The 21,732-nt window shown below is 51.1% G+C and overlaps 1 protein-coding gene across 1 annotated transcript in view; it reads right to left on the bottom strand.

The window, feature by feature from the left end:
- Window positions 1-1,533: 1,533 nt before the first annotated feature.
- The window catches only part of LOC119962278 (microtubule-associated protein futsch-like), a 433,376-nt gene continuing 413,177 nt past the window's right edge, over window positions 1,534-21,732 (bottom strand). The window contains exons 37-39 of the mRNA XM_038790266.1: window positions 17,190-17,321; window positions 1,691-1,822; window positions 1,534-1,545 (exon numbers count right to left, since the gene is read on the bottom strand). Coding sequence (XP_038646194.1) covers window positions 1,534-1,545; window positions 1,691-1,822; window positions 17,190-17,321 — 276 coding nt within the window. The remainder of the gene's footprint in view (window positions 1,546-1,690; window positions 1,823-17,189; window positions 17,322-21,732) is intronic.

Raw genomic sequence — 21,732 nt, 5'->3', positions numbered from 1 at the left:
AGTTCTCCAAGTGAGCCAGAGAAGACACAGCCAGAGTGAGGCACAACCAAGAGTGAGTTTGGGAATTTGAAGCTAGGTGGGAATTCAAAGCTGGGTGGGGAGGAGGTGCTTTTAACCCTGGTAAGTGACTGGTAAGTAGTTTTTCATTTCATTGTCTAATTTATTTATTTTTCTTTCATTTTTTGAAATTGTAGTTGTATAAGTTTACCTAAGGTTTAAGACATGGCAGGAGATCCCAGACCCGTGTCATGCTCCTCGTGTGCGATGTGGGAGCTCAGGTATACCGCTTTGGATACTGTTGAGGGAGATGGCTCACCAGGGGAAGGCAGCAGCAGGGTTCATGGCACCGTCAAAAGATCAGCCATGATCTCATTGAATGGTGGAGCAGGCTCGAGGGGCCAGATGGCCTACTCCTGCTCATTGTTCTTATGTTCTTATGATGTATTCTCCTGTTTCTGTCTATAGGGGTCCTACATTTGTCATTGCCAATCTCTTTCTCTTCACATATCTATGGAAACTATTAGTGTCCCCTGCAAGCCCCCACATATCAGAGAGGCCCCCCATATCAAAGAGCCCCAATGCATATCAGAGACCTCCCTGTATATCAGAGCCCTCCCTCATATATCAGAGGCACCCTGCCATCAGTCACCCTGCCTGGAAGCAAATGAGCAGTCCAGGGAGAAACAGTGAAGAATCATTACTTTTTCACATATCTGTCCCTTATACCTGTGCGTTAGTCGGAAGTGTTGAAAGCTACTGTTGTTACTTCATAGAAAGCCAAAGAAAATCACAAGGCTTTATACTCCCTCAGGCCCTATGAACTGCGTGACTTCCATTCACTTTCAAGATAAAAAGCTTTTGGTAGGCTGTAACTGGCAGGTTAATAGCTTCCCGACAGCTTGGGGTCTGGGTTTCTTGTTTTCATTTCCTTTTAGGCTTAAATGTATCTGCGGTACTGAGAAGTTATCACAATGTGTATAAACATCTATATATGATTGACAGGTCATCACCACATCAAATGCAGTTAAGTGTTTTCTGCTGAGGAAAAGAGGAAGTGTTAGCACTTGTCTCCGAGAGGAGCATGCTATGGGGGGTGGGGGTAACCCATTAATTCCCCAGGTGAGGGGGGAGATGCCTCTCCTTGTCAGCAAGTGGAGGGGCAGGTTTTGCCTTGTGGGGTAGGGCGGTGGCCGGACCATGATATCAGGCCACCCACTCAAAATAGCAGCTCAATAACAGGATTCGGAATGGCATCCCAGGTGTTTCCTGCCAGATGTAAATTTGCATGGCAAATGAGGGTGAATCGTTCCTGGATGCCGCCCCTTACGTAGGTGCAGAGCAAGAGTGATTCTACACCGGTGGAAGAACAATAGTCTCCCAAACGGAGAATCCTGCCCAAGATGCGGGACAATGTAATAGAGTCCTTTAAAATTATTAAGTCGCTTCTACATAGAAATCATAGATCCGGGCGTGGAGATGACCTGAAATACTGGTCATCAATGTAAGATGGTCACTAAGCAACCCAATCTGTATTCAGGTGATTTTCTAGCACAAACAGACACACCAAATTCAATTCAGACAAACAGAAAATCACTGCCCACCTCTCCCAATCCTCCAGGTTTGAACATCCGTCACTGACAGCCATTGGTTTATTAAAGTCAGATTGTGATTGAGGATCATTGATAATTACCTGAGGAACTGTGGATTCTGTGGAGATTTCTGTAGTTTTATCTTGCTCTGTGTCAGTTTCTGGACTCGCATACGCTGTTAATGTGGGGCCATGTTTTGACAAATCCATACTTGGTCGCCTTGCTATATATTTCTGCATTGGTAAATAGAAAGATATGATTCTTGTTTAATTTTGTTAGAAGGGATCTGAGTGTTGCTGCCAAAATCAGCATTTATTGTCTATCTTTGATTTCCGTTTGGAAGTTTGGGGTGAGCAGCCTTCTTGTAATGATGCGTTGTAGCATCACTTTCAGAGCTCTTAGGAAGGGGAATTGCTGGCTTTTGACTGTGATAATTAAGGAACAGGGATATCATTGGCATGTGAGTTGAACAGAGATTTGCAGCTGGTGGTGTTTCCATTCATCTGTAACACTGTCCTTTGCAGCAGAGGTCATGTTTCAGGAGGTGCCTTTCAAGGAGCCTTGGTTAGTTGCTCCATTGCATTTGGACCTATTTGCATTCAAATAACGGACTGGACACCAGATTCTCCATGCGTTCATGATGCTCCAGCCCTCTCGGCCGGGATTCACGCAGGCATAGATTGGTGCAAGTAATTTATACGTGGCCCTGATGCGTTGGGTCAAAGGGATGTTTATTTAATGTTGGTGACCCAAAGGCTATTGGAGGGCCCCACTTTTCTCACAATTCAATTACTGCTGACATTCCCATCAGAAATCCCAATTAGAAACAACCCCCATGTCAGAGCCCCCCTGCATATCAGTTCCGCCCCGTATATAGATATATAGATACATAGAAGATAGGAGCAGGAGGAGGCCTTTTACCCCTTCGAACCTGATCCGCCGTCGATCATGATCGTGGCTGATCATCCAACTCAATAGCCTAATCCTGCTTTCTCCTCATAACCTTTAATCCCATCCGCCCGAAGTGCTATATCGAGCCACCTCTTGAATATATTCAATATTTTAGCATCAACTACTTCCTGTGGTAATGAATTCCCCAGTCTCAGCACTCTGGGTGAAGACACGTCACCTTATCTCTGTCCGAAATGGTTTACCCTGAATCCTCAGACTGTGACCCCTGGTTCTGGACACACCCATCATTGGGAACATCTTTGTTGCATCCACCCTGTCTAGTCCTGTTAGAATTTTATAAGTCGCTCTGCTTCTGAACTCCAGCGAGAACAATCCCATGCTTCTGAACTCCAGCGAGAACAATCCCAACCTCGTCAATCTCTCCTCATATGGCAGTCCCACCATCCCTGGAATCAGTCTGGTAAACCTTCGCTGCGATCCTGAGAGCAAGAACATCCTTCCTCAGAAAAGGAGACCAAAATTGCACACAATACTCCAGATGTGGCCTCACCAAGGCCCTGTATGGGTGGATTGGCCATGCTAAATTGCCCTTCCTGTCCAAAAAACATTAGATGGGGTTTGCGGGGATAGAGTGGATATGCAGGCGTCAGTACGGTACTCTTTGTATGGGCTGGTACAGACACGATGGGCCGAATGGCCTCCTTCTGCACTGTAAATTCTATGATCTATGATTCTGTATAATTGCTGCACCACATCTCTGCTTCTGTACGCGAATCATCTCGCAATGAAGGCCAACATACTATTAGCCTTCATTACCACCTGCTGCAGCTGCATGCTTACCTTCAGCAACTGGTGCACAAGGGCACCCAGGTCCCACTGCACACTCCCCTCTCCCAATTTACAACAATTCAGGTAGTAATGCACAGTGGGCTAAATACCTGGCTTGCAATGCGGAACAATGCCAGCAGCGTGGGTTCAATTCCCGTACCGGCCTCCCCGAACACGCGCCGCAATACAAAGAACAAAAGAACAAAGAAAAGTACAGCACAGGAACAGGCCCTTCGGCCCCCCAAGCCCGTGACGACCATGCTGCCCGTCTAAACTAAAATCTTCTACACTTTCTGGGTCCGAATCCCTCTATTCCCATCCTATTTATGTATTTGTCTAGATGCCCCTTAAATGTCACTACCGTCCCTGCTTCCACCACCTCCTCCGGCAGCGAGTTCCAGGCACCCACTACGATCTGTGTAAAAATCTTGCCTCGCACATCTCCTCTAAACTTTGCCTCTCGCACCTTAAACCTATGCCCCCTAGTAATTGACCCCTCTATCCTGGGGAAAAGTCTCTGACTATCCACTCTGTCAATGCCCCTCATAATTTTGTAGACCTCTATCAGGTCGCCCCTCAACCTCCGTCGTTCCAGTGAGAACAAACCGCGTTTATTCAACCGCTCCTCATATCTAATGCCCTCCATACCAGGCAACATCCTGGTAAATCTCTTCTGCACCCTCTCTAAAGCCTCCACATCCTTCTGGTAGTGTGGCGGCCAGAATTGAACACTATACTCCAAGTGTGGCCGAACTAAGGTTCTAATCAGCTGCAACATCACTTGCCAATTCTTATACACAATGCCCCGGCCAATGAAGGCAAGCATGCCGTATGCCTTCTTGGCTAGCTTCTCCACCTGTGTTGCGCCTTTCAGTGACCCATAGACCTGTACACGTAGACTTTCAATATGTGAATGGAATGTGGGGACTAGGGGCTTTTCACAGTAACTTAATTGAAGCTTACTTGTGACAATAAGCGATTGTTATTATTATTAATCCACCTTCCCGTTTTTCCTTCCAAAGTGAATAACCTCACATTTTTCCAAATTATACTGCATCTGCCATTGATTTGCCCAATCGCCCAACCGGCATGTCCAGATCATGCTGTAGGATCGCTGCATCCTCGTCACAGTTCACCCTCCCACCTAACTTGGTATCATCTGCAAACTTTGAGATGTTACATTTTGTTCCCTCATCAAAATCATTAATATATATTGTGAATAGCTGGGGTCCCAGCACTGGTCCCTGCGGTACCCCACTAGTTACTGCCTGTCAATTTGAAAAGGACCCATTAATTCCTACTCTTTGCTTCCTCTCTGCCAATCAGTTTTCTAACCACCTCAATACACCTCCCCCAATCCCATGCGCTTTAATTTTGCAAAATAATCTCTTATGTGGGACTTTGTCAAACACCTTCTGAAAGTCCAAACATACCACATCGACTGGCTCCCCCTTGTCAACTGTACTGGTTACATCTTCAAAGAATTCCAACAGATTTGTCAAGCATGATTTTCCCTTCATAAATCCATGCTGACTCTGACTGATCCTGCCACTGCTTTCTAAATGTTCCACTATAAAGTCCTTGATAATGTTTCAAGAATTTTCTACCGATGTTAGTCTTACTGGTCTATAATTCCCTATTTTCTCTCTACCTTCCTTTATGAATATTGGAGTGACATCAGCTACCCTTCAAACTGCAGGGACTGTTCCAGAGTCTATAGAATCCCGGAAGATGACCACCAATGCATCCACTATTTCCAGAGCCACTTCCTTAAGCATTCTAGGATGCAAATTATCAGGCCCTGGGGATTTATCCGCCTTCAGTCCCATCAATTTTCCCAGCACCATTTCTCTACTAATGTTGAACTCCCTCAGTTCTTTCCTCTCACTAAACCTTTCATTCTCCAACATTTCTGGAATATGATTTGTGTCCCCTTTTGTGAAGACAGAACCAAAGTATGTATTTAATTATTCAGCCATTTCTTTGTCCCTTATTATGCATTCCTCTGTTTCTGTCTGTAGGGGTCCTACATTTGTCTTTACCAATCTCTTTCTCTTCACAAATCTGTAGAACCTCTTAGTATCAGTCTTTATGTACCCTGCAAGCACCCACATATCAGAGACCCCCCATGCATATCAGAGATCTCCCTGTATATCAGAGCCCTCCCCCATATATCAGAGGCACCCCGCCATTTGTCACCCTGCCTGGAAGCAAACGAGCAGTCGAGACAGAAACGGTGAAGAATCATTGCTTTTTCACATATCTGTCCCTTATACCTGTGCCTCGGGCAGGAGTGCTGTTACTTTATAGAAAGCAAAAACACATCACAAGGCTTTATTTTCCCTCAGATCTATGAACTGCGAGTTAAGTGCTTTCTGTTGAGAGAAAGAGGAAGCGAAAACACTTTTCTCCTGGATGTTTATGTGGGCATGCTGTGGGGGGTGGTGACCCATCAATTCCCCAGGTGAGGGGGAAGATGCCTCTGCTTGCCAGCAGGGTCGGGGGCAGGATTTGCCTTGTGGGGCAGGGTGGCGGCCAGCGTCCAGACCATGTTGTCGGTTCCCCCACTCAAAATGGTGGCCGTATTACGATTTTGGAACGGCATCCCAGAAGTTCCCTGCCGGATGTAAATTGACATGGCAATGGAGAATGATTTGCTCCTGCATGCTGCTCCTTGCGCGGCACAGAGGAAAAGTGATTCTACACCGGTGGGAGAATGTCTCCCAACTAGAGAATACTGCCCGAGATGCGGAACGATGTAATAGAGTCCTTTAAAATTATGAAGTCGCTTAGACATAGAAATGATATTTACTGTCGTGGAGATGACCTGAAATACTGATCATCAATGGAAGATCTCATTTAAAAGAAAAAATTATTCTCCTCCTTTTCTACATTTTCATCCAAATTTACACCAACAACAAATAATCAACAATAACAAATACAATGTCAATCCCCTGGCCAACAATCCCTTCCTTCCACCAACCCCTAAACAACCCTCAACATTTTAAATACAAACATCAAAGAAAAGGATTCAGGAATCCACCATCCACCATCCACCCCTAAATAGTCACCAACAACATACACAGTCCACCCCACCCCAAATGTTTGATGTCATCCAATTCTTGAAAGTGTATAATACACAAAGCCCATTAATTGTAGAACCCTTCCATCCTTCCCCTCAACTCAAATGTCACCTTCTCCAGTGTTAAAAACTCCAACAGATCCCCTCTCCACGCCAGGGCGAGGAGAAACTGACCAGGAGAAACTGACCTCCACCCCAACAGGGTCTGCCTTCAGGCGATGAGCGAGGCGAAGGCTAAAACATCTGCCTCCGCACCCGCTTCCAACTCCGGCCAATCTGATACCCCGAATATGGCCTCCAGAGGACTCGTCTCAAGCCTCACATGTACCCACCTTCGAAATTACCCTGAACACCTCCCTCTAATACCCCTCCAGCTTGGGCAGGACCAAAACATATGGACGTGATTTGCCAGGCCCCCCCACAACGTTCACAAACATCCTCTACACCCCCCCCCCCCAAAGAGTCAGCTCATCCTCGCCTTTGTGAGGTGCACACCACCTTCAGCTGTAGCAGCCCCAACCTCGTGCACGAAGTTGAGGCAATTGCCCGCTGGAACACTTCACATCACAACCCCTCCTCCATGATGTCTCCCAACTCTTCCTCCCACTTTGCCTTAATCCCTTCCAGCGGTGCCTTCTCTTATCCCAGAATCGCCCCATAAATCACCGACACCACCCCCTTCTCCATTCCCCCCGTCGTCAGCACCTCCTCCAACAGTGTGGAGGCCGGTGCTACTGGAAAGCTCTGTATCTCCTTCTTAGTGAAATCACAGGCCTGCATATATCGAATCATTTCCCCCTGCTCCAACCTATATTTCACCCCCAGCTCCTTCAATCCCGCAATCGTCTTCCTAGAAACAAACCCTTTAATGCCCTGACTCCCTTCTACTCCCCATCTCTGAAAGCTCCCATCCCACTTCCGTGGCTCAAATCTGTGATTCCTCCGAATCGGCATTTCCCTTGACCCCGCCCCCAGCCTAAAATGCTGCCGCAACTGCCTCCAGATTTTCAACGTCGCTACTACCACCGGACTCCCTGAGTATTTCCCCAGAGCCATTGGGAGTGGCGCTGTTGCCAACAGCCTCAGCCCCGACCCCCTGCACAGACTCTCCTCAATTCTAACCCACTGAGAGTCCCCCTCCTCTAACCCAGTTCCTCATCTTCTCCGCGTTCGCCGCCCAGTAATAATACAGTAAATTCAGAAGACCCAACACCCCTGACTGCTGTCCTCTCTGCAACAGCACCTTCCTAATCCTAGCCACCTTCCCCACCCCCCATATAAACAAGGTAATCATCTTTTCAAACTCCTTGAAAAATGCCTTTGGCGGAAAGATCGGAATATCGGCAGGCACTGAAAAATAAACAAGAATCATGGCAACACGTTCATTTTAATTGCCTGTACCCAACTGGCCAGTGACAGAGTGAGACCATCTCACCTTGCCAGATCCGCTTTCATCCTCCCCACCAGACTAGTAATCAGCGTCGGCCCTAGGGTTGCTGGCGCCCCGGGCAAGCTGAACTTCGGCGCCCTTGGGGGGGGCGGGGCCGAGGGGCGGGGCCGAGGGGCGGGGGGGCCGAGGGGCGGGGCCGAGGGGAGGGTGGGGCGGACCCGAGGGGCGGACCCGAGGGGGGGGGGCGGGGGGGCGGACCCGAGGGGGGGGGGGGCGGGGGGGGGGGACCCGGGGGGGGGGGCGGACCCGAGGGGGGGGCGGACCCGGGGGGGGGCGGACCCGAGGGGGGGGTGGGGGGGCGGATCCGAGGGGGGGCCGGGGGGGGATCCGAGGGGGGGGCGGCGGCCTTGAGCCGGCCCTGCTAGTAATGTTAAACCGACGGAGCCCCCCCCACCAATCCTGTGCCACCTACACCCCCAGATATCTAAAGTGAGTCGCTGCCCTACGGAATCATAGCCACCACCCACCCATGCCTCCCCTCGCAGAGACACCACAAAATATTCACTTTTGTCTAAATTTAGTTTATTTCCCGAAAAAGACCCAAACACTCGAAGCAGCTCCAATATGCCCCCCAATCGACACACCCGGTTCCGATCCATCCAACAGAAAGTCATCCGCATACAAAGATATGCTCTACCTCCCCTCCCCCTGCAATATCCCTTTCCATACCTCCAACCTCCTCAACACGATGGCCGACTGCTCAATCGCACGCGTGAACAACAGGGGGGACATAGGACATCCCTGCCTCGTCCCACGGTGCAGAGCAAAATATCCCAAATTCATGTATTCACATTCGTGCAAACACTCGCCCTTAGTTCCCTGTACAGCAGCCTTATTCAATCTACAAATCATGGCCCAATTCCAAACCGCTCCAGAACCGCCATCAAATACCCTCTTTCTACCTAGTCAAACGCCATCTCAGCGTCAAATACCACAACGACCTCTGTCTCCCTCCCCTCTGCCGGCGCCATAACCATGTTCAATACCCTCCTAATGTTCGAAAAGAGCTGCCTCCCCATCACAAACCCGGTCTGATCTTCCCCTATCACCTCTGGGAGGCAACCTACCTCCAACCTCCCGGCCAATACCTTCTCCAACACCTTAGCGTCTACATTTAAAAGTGATATGTGGCCGATAGGACCCACATTCTGTCAGATCCTTATCCTTCTTGAGCAACAGGGAGATCGCTGCCTGCCCCAAATTCTGTGGCAGCACCCCCTTCCCGACCGCCGGCTCAAATATCTCCACCATCAGCGGTGCCAACTTATCTTTACAGTTCTTGTAATATTCCACCGGAAACCATCAGGCTCTGCTTCCTTCCCCGACTGCATCCTCCCAATTGCAGCATTTATCTCCTGCTCTGCTATCGCCCCCTACAATATGACCCTGTCCCCCTCCCCCAACCTCGGGTATTCCAAACCATCCAGGAATTCCTGCATCTCCCGATCCTCCCCAGGTGGCTCCGATCTAAACAATCTCTCTCGTAAAACTCCTCAAACACTCTATTAATCTGATCTGGGGCCACCACCAACATCCCTGCCCTATCCTGCACCTGAACAATTTCCCTCACCGCTGCCTCCTTCTGAAGCTGGCCTGCCAGCATGTGTCCCGCCTTCTCTCCATACCCATAGACTGCTCCCCTCTCCCGTCTCAATTGGCGCACCGCCTTGTGGACAGCCGGTCAAAACTCACCTGCAACCCATTCCTCTTTTCCAACAGTGTTGGATCAACATCCTCTGCATACCTCCTATCCACTTCCAACATCTCATCTATTAATCTTTGCTGTTCCACCCTCTCCTCTTTATCCACCTTTGCCTTAAACAATATCACCGCCTCCCTCACCACTGCCTTCAAAGCTTCCCATACCACCGCCTGCTCACCCGGATAATTAAACCACACATATTGCTCAATCACTTTTCCAATCTTTTCACGAAACCCTCGGTTCCCCAAAAGCCCCACATTCAATCTCCACCCCCGCCTCTGCACTATTCCCTTCTCCAACACCATATCAACCCAGTGTGGCACATGGTCCGATATCGCAATTGCTGAATATTCTGACCCCTTGACCCCGGTCAGCAGCGACTTCCCCACCACAAAACAATCTATCGGAGAATAGGCCTTATGAACTGAAGATAAGAAAGAATACTCCCGCTCGCCTAGGTACAAAAACCTCCACGGGTCCACACCTCCCATTTCCACCATTAGCCCAGCCAACGCCTTCGCTCCCCCTGACCGGGTAAGTGGTTGCAGTCATGACCTGTCCAATTTTGGCTCCTCCACCATATTCCAGTCTCCACCCACTATCAATTCATCTAAATCCAAATTGGGGATGGCCCCACACACCTTCTTTACAAACCCTGCATCATCCCAGTTGGGAGCATACACGCTTACCAAAGCCACCAACCTCCCTTCCAATGCCCCTGACACTATTAAGTACCGACCTCCCTGATCTGCCACAACTTTGTCCATTTGGAACCTCACTCTTTTATTCACCAGTACAGCAAACCCCCCAGGCCCTGCTATCAAAACCCGAGTGAAACACCAAGCTAACCCAGCTCTTTCTAAGCCTCCCCTGATCCTTCACCCTCAAGTGAGTTTCCTGCAGCATCACCACATCTGCTTTCAAACTTTTCAAATGCGCAAGCACCCTCGACCTCTTCACTGGGCCTCTCACCCCCTCACGTTCCACATAACTATCCTAACAGGGGGTCTCTCCTCTTCCCTTCTCCCCCCCCACCTCCCTTCCCTGCTTATCCACCATCATCATAATTTCGGGCCCTACCCACTGAGCCTGACCCGTCCCTATCCATTGTTATCATCCAACCCCATCCTCCCCTCCCAGAATCCCCCTTACACTCCCTCTCAAAGAAACCCCACCCAGTGTCGATCCCCTCACCTCCCTTTTCTCACCTCCTAGGCCCATTGAAACCTGCTCACAGGCTCCAATGTCGCAGCCCCTCCCCCCAAATCTCCTCCACTCACGAGACAATTTAAGTTAGCTAGCACAGGGGCCCCTGCTAAGACCTTTCCGCCCCTCAGGCCCAGTCCCAGGAAAAAACAATCAAATATGTACTTTTCATTAAAAAAACAATGCTGCAAATAACAGCAACAAAAATCTTGAACCTCTATAACAGCATGAAGTAAGAACGTTATTCAAAGCTACAAAGAACAGCAACAAAAAAAAACTGAAATCTCTATAACAACATAAGAATAAGAATATAAGCACATAAGAACTAGGAGCAGGAGTAGGCCATCTGGCCCCTCGAGCCTGCTCCGCCATTCAATGAAATCATGGCTGACCTTTTGTGGACTCAGCTCCACTTTCCCGCCCGACCACCATAACCCTTTATTCGTCAAAAACTATTTATCTTTATCTTGAAAACATTTAATGAAGGAGCCTCAGCTGCTTCACTGGGCAGGGAGTTCCATAGATTCACAACCCTTTGGGTGAAGAAGTTCCTCCTAAACTCAGTCCTAAATCTACTTCCCCTTATTTTGAGGCTATACCCCCTAGTTCTGCTTTCACCCGCCAGTGGAAACAACCTGCCCGCATCTATCCTATCTATTCCCTTCATAAAATGTTATATGTTACTATTAGATCCCCCCTCATCCTTCTAAATTCCAATGAATACAGTCCTAGTCTACTCAACCTATCCTCGTAATCCAACCCCTTCAGCTCTGGGATTAACCTAGTGAATCTCCTCTGCACACCCTCCAGTGCCAGTATGTCCTTTCTCAGGTAAGGAGACCAAAACTGAACACAATACTCCAGGTGTGGCCTCACTAACACCTTATACAGTTGCAGCATAACCTCACTAGTCTTGAACATGAAGCGAGAACATTATTCAAAGCTATAAAGAACAACAACAAATAACTTTTAACCACGATAACAATATGAAGAAGGAACGTTATTCAAAGTTACATATATACATTCTCCCACTCTTTACTGCCGTCCCAAGCCTTCTGCCTTCATAAATGCCTCCACCGTCTCAAAATAAAAGTCTCTGGAGTTGAAGGTCACCCTTAGCTTTTCTGGATACACCACTCCAAACCGCACTCCACTGTCGTATAATGCCACCTTCACCTGGTTGAAAGCCGCTCGCCGCTTTGCCAGTTCCACCGTTAAGTCTTGATAGATACGAATCTTGGCACCAGCCCATTGCACCTCCCGCTCCTTCTTTGCCCAGTTCAATATCTTCTCCTTCATGTGATATCTGTGAAAACAGATAATCATTGCCCTTGGTGGCTCAGCGACCGATGAGCTCGGTCCAATTCATACCGAGGGGGTTATTCTCCCTCCCCCATCATCTTGGCAAAGTACTCGGTCAGCCTGGGCCCTGCACGCCTTTATAGCAGCTACCTTCACCGGGGCAATTGCCTCCTCTACCAAGGCCTTCAGTGCCACTGCCATCTCCTTTCTCATCACCTCCATATGCTTTGCAAACTGCTTTTCGAACTCTCGAGATACCACCTCCTCTCGAGATACCACCTCAGCGATCTTCTCTGCTGTAAGCAGTGTTGCTCCACCCAGCGGCCCGGTGTCTGCCCTCTTGTCAGCCCCTGGGCTGGTGCCCACGCTCAATGATGAGCTCTCATTCTCTCCCTTCCTCGCTGCTGCCTTCCTCTGACTTTTGGACATCTTTTTCCTTTTTGTCGGTTCTTCATGAATTGTCCCCAGGACTGGGCATTAAAAATTCCCAAAAAGAAAAAAAACCATATACGCATTGTGGTAGTCACCACTGATGTATATACTGTATATATATATGTGTTTTATGGTAAGGCCCCTGTATTACAGGTACGGGGGTAGTTCCCTGCCTGCTGGCTCCGCCCAGTAGGTGGAATATAAATATGTGTGCTCCCCGTACAGCAGCCATTTCGCCAGCTGCTGTAGGAGGCCACACATCTCAGTGTAATAAAGCCTCAATTACATCCTACTCTCGTCTTTGCTTAATTGATAGTGCATCAATTTATTACACTGAGATTTTTCAGAGATGGACCTCCGCATCAAGCCGGATTGCCTGCAGCTGCAACCTCAAGCAGCCAACGCCAAAAAGGACTTCAAACATTGGCTAGCCTGTTTTGAAGCGTACACAGGGTCTGCGCCAGACACAATCCCAGATGCACAGAAGCTCCAGATCCTGTACATGTGGCTGAGCTCCAACTTCTTTCCACTCGTCCAGGACGTGCCGACCTACGCAGAGGCCATGGCGCTACTGAAGGAAAACTACGCTCAGCGGACTAAATCTACGCCAGGTATCTCCTTTCCACGCGGCGCCAACTTCCCAGTAAGTCAGTGGAAGATTTCTGGCGTGCCCTGCTCGGCCGAGGTAGAGACTGTGATTGCCAGGCAGTTTCGGCCACGGAACACTCGAATTTGCTGACGAGAGACGTGTTCGTTATGGGCATAGGGTCTGACTACATCCGCCAGCGCCTCTTAGAAGGGGCCACGCTCGACCTTGCAGCGACAAATAAACTAGCACTCTCACTTACGATCGCATCACACAACATTCAGGCCTGTCCCCCAGACCGCGTGGCCTACCCCCCCCCAGTGCATCGTGGACTCCGCAGACGGCCATCCCATCGTGGACCCTATCAGCGACCGCCCTCAGCCAACCCCATGCCTGTGCCTCGCGGCAGCCAACCAACCCCGGGGGACCCAAATGCTACTTCTGTGGGCAATCAAAACACCCCCGGCAGTGCTGCCCAGCGCGGAGCGCTCTCTGCAAGGCCTGTGGCAAGAAGGGACATTTCGCTGCAGTGTGCCAGGCCCGCTCAATCGCCACTATTGTCCCGGCACCCCCTCACGTGCGGCTAGTGGGCGCCGCAATCTTGCTCGGCTCACACCACGTGCGGCCTGTGGGCGCCGCCATCTTGTCCCTCCTAGGACCAATGAAGCCGCCATCTTGCCTCCTCCAGATACACGTGCAGTCCCAGGGGGCCACAATCTTGCCTCCCCCAGGACACGTGCGGCTCATGGGCACCGCCATATTGCCCAACTCAGGACTCCTGCACGTCGGGCACCTCATCAGGCTGCTCATCACCTGCAACCACCGACGACCAGCCGCATCTCGCCTTGGTCACGATTGACCAGTCTCAACCACACAAACTCGTGACCGCTTCAACAAAGGTGAAGGTCAACGGGCACGAGATCTCCTGCCTGCTGGACTCCGGGAGCACTGAGAGCTTCATTCACCCCGATAGGGTAAGGCGCTGCTCCCATGCAGTACACCCCGCTAACCAGAGAATCTCCCTGGCCTCCGGATCCCACTCTGTGGCGATCCGGGGGTACTGCATCGCCACGTTCACAGTCCAGGGTGTGGAGTTCAGCGGCTTCCACCTCTATGTCCTCCCCAACCTCTGCGCTGCCTTGCTACTCGGCCTGGACTTCCAGTGCAACCTCCAAAGCCGCACCCTGAAATTCGGCGGGCCCCTACTAAATTACCATTTGCATGTGCAGCCCTTACCATGTGCAGCCTCGTGACCCTTAATGTCGACCCGCCTTCCCTTTTTGCCAATCTAACCCTGAATTGCAAACCCGTTGCCACCAGAAGCAGACAGTACAGCGCCCAGGACAGGACCATGATCAGGTCCGAGGTCCAGCGGTTGCTTCGGGAAGGCATAATCGAGGCCAGCAACAGCCCCTGGAGAGCCCAAGTGGTCATGGTCAAAACAGGGGAGAAAAACAGGATGGTCATTGACTATAGTCAGACCATCAATCGGTACACGCAGCTTGACGCGTACCCTCTCCCACGCATATCTGATATGGTCAATCAGATTGCACAGTACCGGGTCTTCTCGACAGTGGACCTGAAATCTGCCTACCACCAGCTCCCAACCGTAAGGCAGACCGGCCACACACGGCATTCGAAGCAGACGGCCGTCTTTGCCACTTTCTTCGGGTCCCCTTCGGCGTCACCACTGGGGTCTCGGTCTTCCAACGGGAGATGGGTCGAATGGTTGACTGGTACAGACTGCGGGCCACCTTCCCGTACCTGGACTATGTCACAATTTGCAGCCACGATCAGCAGGACCATGATGCCAACCTTTTCAAATTTCTCCATACCACCATTCTCCTCAACCTCACGTATAACAAGGAGAAGTACGTGTTCAGCACGAACCGCTTCGCCATCCTCGGCTATGTGGTCCAGAACGGAGTTCTGGGGCCCGTCCCGATCGCATGCGCCTCCTCATGGAACTCCCCCTCCCCCACTGACCCATGCCCTCAAACGATGCCTGGGGTTCTTTTCGTATTACGCCCAGTGGGTCCCAAACTATGCAGACAAGGCCCGCCCACTCATTCAATCCACCATTTTTCCCCTGACGGCCGAGGCTCACCAGGCCTTCAACCGTTTCAAGGCCGACATCACCAAGGCCGCGATGCACGCGGTCGATGAGACACTGCCTTTCCAAGTCGAGAGCGATACATCAGACGTTGCTCTGGCCGCCACCCTCAACCAGGCAGTCAGGCCCGTGGCATTCTTGGCTCCTCAAAGGGCCCCTCCTGCCCACTGACTGAAACACGTGCTTCCTCAGTGTGGTCGATGAATATTCCCCTTTGCCTTCCCATGCCCGACATGACGTCTGCCACCGTCATCAAAGCCCTCAGCACCATCTTCGCTCTATTCGGCTTCCCCGCCTAAGTCCACAGCGACAGGGGATCCTCATTCATGAGCGATGAGCTGCGCCAGTTCCTGCTCAACAGGGGCACTGCCTCGTGCAGGATGACCAGCTACAACCCCAGGGGAAACGGGCAGGTAGAGCAGGAGAATGGGACAGTTTAGAGGGTCGTCCAGCTGGCCCTACAGTCGAGAAATCTCCCGGCCACCTGCTGGCAGGAGTTCCTCCCCTACGCACTTCACTCCACTCGGTCGCTCCTGTGCACCGCGACTAATGAAACCCCCCATGAACGTCTTTTTGCCTTCCCCAGGAGGTCCACCTCCTGGGTTTCGCTACTAACGTGGCTGGCAGCTCCTGGACCCATTCTCCTCCGTAGACACGTTCGACTCCACAAGGTGGACCCGTTGGTTGAGAGGGTACAGCTACTTCATGCCAACCCGCAGTACGCTAACGTAGCGTACCCCGACGGCTGCCAAGACACTGTCCCCCTCAGGGACCTGGCACCAGCTGGTTCCACACACAACCCCCCTCTGCCCTGGTGCCACTCTCCCTTCCCCCGGCGCACCCCACCGCAGCCCCAGCTCTAGGACAATCCGTCCTCCCCTTGCTCCCACCCGGGGATGAAGAGGCTTTCGACACACTCCCGGAGTCATCGCAGACCAAGCCGCCACCGGAGTCGCCACCAGCACTACGGCGGTCACGACGACAGATCAAGGCACCGGACCGCCTGAATTTGTAATATTTTCTGTAATTTTAAACACAACTTTCTGTACATAGTTCTCCATCACCCCCGCTAGACTCATTTTTAACAGGGGGTGAATGTGGTCGTCACCACTGATGTATATACTGTATATATATATGTGTTTTACGGTAAGGCCCCTGTACAACAGGTACAGGGGCAGATCCCTGCCTGCTGACTCCGTCCAGTAGGCGGAGTATAAATATGTGTGCTCCCCATACAGCAGCCATTTCGTCAGCTGCTGTAGGAGGCCACACATCTCAGTGTAATAAAGCCTCGATTACATCCTACTCTCGTCATTGCGTAATTGATAGTGCATCACGCATCAAGCAGGAACCACCCAACGTGTAACGACCCTTCTACATGCTGCCTTCGGCTGCCTCACGTGCTGGGCCCTGCCCCGCTGGTCCGGCTGCTTCAAGCACTGACCTCGGTCTCACTGCTTGTGCTGCTCCACCTGCCAGCGTTCCGGCTGCCTCGATCCTGGATTCGGGCCTGTATTAGCCCGTATTAGACTCCGCCCCTGACACTCTAACTGCCGCGCACTCTGGGCTTGATGCCTTCGCTCCGGCTGCCCGAAACTCCCTCGGGGATTTTCGGGGATTTGGTTTGGCTCCCGCCCCTTAGGCCCTAAAAGTCGAAAATAGGCAGAGAAAAATAAAATGGGGAAAAAAAACTCCGGAGAACGTATCCGCCGGCGGTGGCCCCTTTTTCATGCGGCCGCTCCAGTCACGAACGCCACCGGATGTCAGCTCATCAATACAAGATTGTCACTAAGCAATCCAATCTGAATTCAGATGCTTTCTGGCACAAACAGACACACCAAATTCAATTCAGACAAACAGAAAATCACTGCCCACTTCTCCCAATCCTCCAGGTTTGAACAGCCGTCACTGACCCCTTCCTGCTTGTTGACTACGGTCCCATTGGTTGATTAAAGTTAGATTGTTATTTAAGATCATTGATAATTACCAGAGGAACTGTGGATTCTGTGGAGATTTCTGTAGTTTTATCTTGTTCTGTGTCAGTTTCTGGACTCACAAACGCTGTTAATGTTGGACTATATTTTGACAAACCAATACTTGGTCGCCTTGCTGTATATTTCTGCATTGGTAAATAGAAAGATATGATTATTGTTTAATTTGTTAAATGGATCTGAGTGTTGCTGCCAAAATCAGCATTTATTGTCTATCTCCGATTACCTTTTGGAAGTTTGTGGAGAGCTGTTTTCTGTAATGAAGTATTGTAGGGTCACCTTCAGAGCTGTTGGGAAGGAAATTCCTGGATTTTGACTGAGAGATAATTAAGGAACAGGGATATCGTTGGTGTGAGGCTTGAATAGAAAATTGCAGCTGGTGGTGTTTCCATTCATTTGTAACCCTATCCTTCTTGGTAGCAGAGGTCATGTTTTAGGTGGTGCTGTTCAAGGAGCCTTGGTGAGTTGGTCCAGTGCATTTGGATCTAGTTATATCCAATTAATGGGTTCGATACTGGATTTTCCAAATCTCTGTGATCCTCCAGCCGTCTCGGCCGGGATTCACGGAGGCATAGGTTGGTGCAAATATTTCTACACGTGGCCCTGACGCAATGGACCTCGTACTTGGTCAACGTGCTCTTCATTTAACGTTGGTGACCCAAAGACTATTGGAAAGCCCTTCTCCTCCCACAATTTAATTACTGCTGACACTCCCATCAGAGATCCCCATCAGAGATGACTTCCGGTGATGGTGGGAGGAAGGCAGCCGCACATTGGCGGGCTCCCGTTCAGAAACGGCATTTTCGGGGTTTAACACCCGGTCCCAGGGGCTACGGAGGCGGCAAAAGCAGGGAGAAGCACAGTAAAGGGAAATGTCGAAAATAAGTAAAAAAACAGCCGTGAAAAAAGCTGCTGAAAGTCCGTCAGGGAGTGGAAAGGTCACCACGGGGACGGCAAGAAAAGTGGAGGCTGGGGCACCAGGGGAGGCCGCATTGCCCACGGCTGAAGAAATGACTAAGGTGATGGCCACGGAACTCGAAAGGCAGTTCACAAAACACATGGAGGCGATGAAGCAGGAGGTGGGGGCGGTATTGAAAGTGCTGGTGGAGGAGGCAATTGCCCCGGTGAGGGCGGTGGTATCAAGTGCAGTGGCGGAGGTACAGGAGCAAGGTGAGGCACTGAAGGAAATGGAAGAGACATTATTGCAGCACAGCGATCAATTTACCTCGATGGGGGAAGGAGATGCGGAAGATGATGGAGATCAAAAAGAGTCTGCAAGCCAAAATGGACGACTTGGAAAACAGATCCAGGCAACAGAATCTGAGGATTATGGGTCTGCCCGAAGGAGAGGAAGGCCTGAGGCCAACTGAGTATTTTGCCATGATGTTGGCAAAGTTATTGGGGGTGGGGGATGATCCCTCCCGATATGAACTGGATCGGGCTCATCGGTCGTGGAGGCCTGTACCAAAGGAGAGTGAGCCGCCAAGAGTAGTGGCTGTGTTTTCGTAGTTACAGTGTGAAGGAGAAGGTCCTGTGCTGGGCAAAGCAGAAGCGGGTGGTGCAGTGGGCTGGAGCTGGTATACGCATATATCAGGACTTTACTGTGGAGTTGGCAAGGAGGAGGGCTGCCTTCAGCCGGGTGAAGAAGGCACTGCACATCAGCAAGGTGCAGTGCGGCACAGTATACCCAGCTAAGTTGAGGGTGACCTACAAATCCAAGGACTTTTATTTTTCGGAATGGCGGAAGCAGCGGAGGAGCTTGCGAAGGCAGAAGGACTGTGGCTGAATTGAGAAATGGTCATGTACCGATGTAGCCTCATGTAACTGTATTTTTTCACTGCGTGCTGCTGTATGTGCTAAATGAGCCAACATTGTATATATTTGGACAAGGGAAGAGATGGGATTTTCAATTGCAATGATGGTTCTTTGGGGCTTAGTGTGTATGTGGGGGTTGTGTGCTGAAGGGGATTTCTTGGTTTTTCTGGGACTGGGCAAGGGGGAAAGAGACCCGGGCGAGGGCCTCCACGCAGCCGGTTTAAGCCGGCCAGTGAACGGGAGTGAGGTAGGGAGAGGGGCTGCGGCCATCGGAGCCTGGCAGAATAGGGCCCGATGAGTCTAGCCGGGTGGAAAGTTGGGAGGAAGGAACAGAGGTTGGGGGGAGGAGTCTTATAAGAGGAAGTGAAGGAGTCTGGGAGGGGGGTGTCTACAATTCATGGGTGTCATTTATGGTACTCTTTCGGGGGTTGGATGGCATTGAATTTTGGGGAGGGGGGGGGTCAATAGGTCTATGGTGACCATAGGCGATTCCTGATTCCTTTTTATTTTTTTCTTTGTTTTTCCCACCGTGGGAGGGTTTGTTTTATTTGATGCTTATATTGTCAGGTGGGGCGTTGTTTGGGGTGGTAAGAGGATGGGATCGTTGTTGTTGATAAGGGGATTTGTTACCGTTTACTGCTTGTTGGTGGGGTATAAATTCTGAAGAAAATGTGAAAATGGAGAATAAAAATACTTTACAAAAAAAAGAGATCCCCATCAGAAACCTCCCCTTATATCAGAGCCCCCCACATATCAGAGAGCCCCCATGCATATCAGAGACCTCCCATATATCAAAGAGCCCCCCTCCATATATCAGAGCACCCCACCATCAGTCACCTCGCCTGGAAGCAAATGAGCAGTTCAGGCAGAAACAGTGAAGAATCATTGCTTTTTCACTTGACTGTCCCTTATACCTGTGCCTCAGGCACGAATGCTGAAAGCAGCTGCTGTTACTTCATAGAAAGCCAAAACAAATCACAAGGCTTTAAATCCTTCAGACCTTATGAACTGCGAGGTTTCCATTCACTCTCTGGAGAAAAATATTTTAGTAGGCTGTAATAGGCAGGGTATTAGCTTCCAGACAGCCAAGCATCTGGGTTGCTTGTTTTCATTTCTCTTTCCGCTTGAATGTATCTGAGGTACTCGGCTGAGAAGGTATGACAATGTTTATAAACATCTATGTATGATTGACAGGTCATCACCATATCAAAAACTGTTCAGTGCTATTTGCTGAGAAAAACAGGAAGTCCCAACTACAGTGCAGATGCAGTCACAGAGCCAGGGACTGCATGAGGGGTTGTCGGCGAGCATCCAGCACCTGCAGGCGCAGGTGGAGGAATTCAACTGCATGCAGGAGCAGGAGGTGGTGCCGACCATGCGTGCCACCCAGGCCGACAACGCACGGGTGGTGCCCGGGGTGGAGGCATTGGGGGCGAGGGTTTTGGCTATGGATCAGCGTGTCCAAGGCCTGAGGCACTCTCTGCTGGCAGTGGCCGAGGCTCAGGACAGGGCTACCCTCTCACATGTGCCAAAGCCACCTGAACATTGCAGCGGCACTCCTCAGCGTGGCCCAGTCACAGCGGGCCATGGCTGAGAATGTTGACTGCATTGCCCAGGCGCTGTATGAAGTGGCGGAGACACGGAGGGAAATGGCCCAGTCCCAGAGGGGGATGGCACAGCCCCGGAAGGAGATGGTCCACTCCCTGTACTCCATAGCCATGACCATGCAGACCCTGGCAGAGACCAGAGCAGGCCTCCAGGACTGACAGTGCCAGGTGGCGGGGGGACCTCAGGGGACCACGAGGGAGAGGGTAGGTGTTAGGGCACATGCTGTGACTTGCGCAGGGCAGGTGCCAGAACACCACAGCACCTCGGGATCCCACCCTCCTGTCCCTGGCGCATCTGGTGGGCAGCGGGCAGAACAAGGCAGCATCACACCAGCTGGAACACTTGAGCAGGGGCCAGAACCATGCAGGCTCAGTTGCCTTAGAAGATGGCCGCCAACGGGGATCCAGGTCGCAGGGCAGGAATCAGAGCAGGCCGCTTCCACTCCTGCTGTATCGTCTGCTACTGTGGGTAGGTGTCAGACATTGTCATACGATGCGGAGCACTAGAGCTCACCGCAGAGCGGGTTTTCATCACCCTCCAACCCATGGACCAGGCCTTCTGTTACTGCTAACCCAGGCCTGTACCCCATAGTGCTGCGGTATGTTTCAAGCGGTGCAGGCGGGGGGGGGGGGGGGGGGGGGGGGGGGAGGAGGTGTTGGTGGGGTGGACGTGAGGGGGGGTTCGGGATGTGATGTCCATGGCCTTGGCCATCCACCCCCTCCCTCCTGCTCAGTGAACCTGGAGGCGATCAGGGTGTCCCGTGCGCATTGGGCCTAGCGCACACGTTTTGCGGCCTCCCATGCCTGCCCGGCCCCATGCCCTGTCCATCCTCACCCTCACCCACACCTCCCTGTCGGACGAGGCCTGTCCTTCCTCCTCATCGTCCTCCAGCACATTGCCCCTCTGCTGCGTGATATTGTGAATGCTGCAGTAGGCTGCCACGATGCGGGCAACTCTCTCAGCATCATACTGGAGAGCCACTCCAGACTGGTGCAGGCACCTGAATTGCATGTTCAGGAGACTGAAGCACCATTTGATCACACTGCTGGTTGCTGCATGTGCGTCGTAGAGGTCTCCATGTCAGTCTGTGGCCTCCGGAAGGGGTCATCATCCACG

This window comes from Scyliorhinus canicula, chromosome 2 (assembly GCF_902713615.1).
Source record: "Scyliorhinus canicula chromosome 2, sScyCan1.1, whole genome shotgun sequence".
Lineage (NCBI taxonomy): Eukaryota > Metazoa > Chordata > Chondrichthyes > Carcharhiniformes > Scyliorhinidae > Scyliorhinus > Scyliorhinus canicula.
The sequence above is the reverse complement of the archived record's forward strand: the minus strand, read 5'-3'. Positions and strand labels throughout refer to the sequence as shown.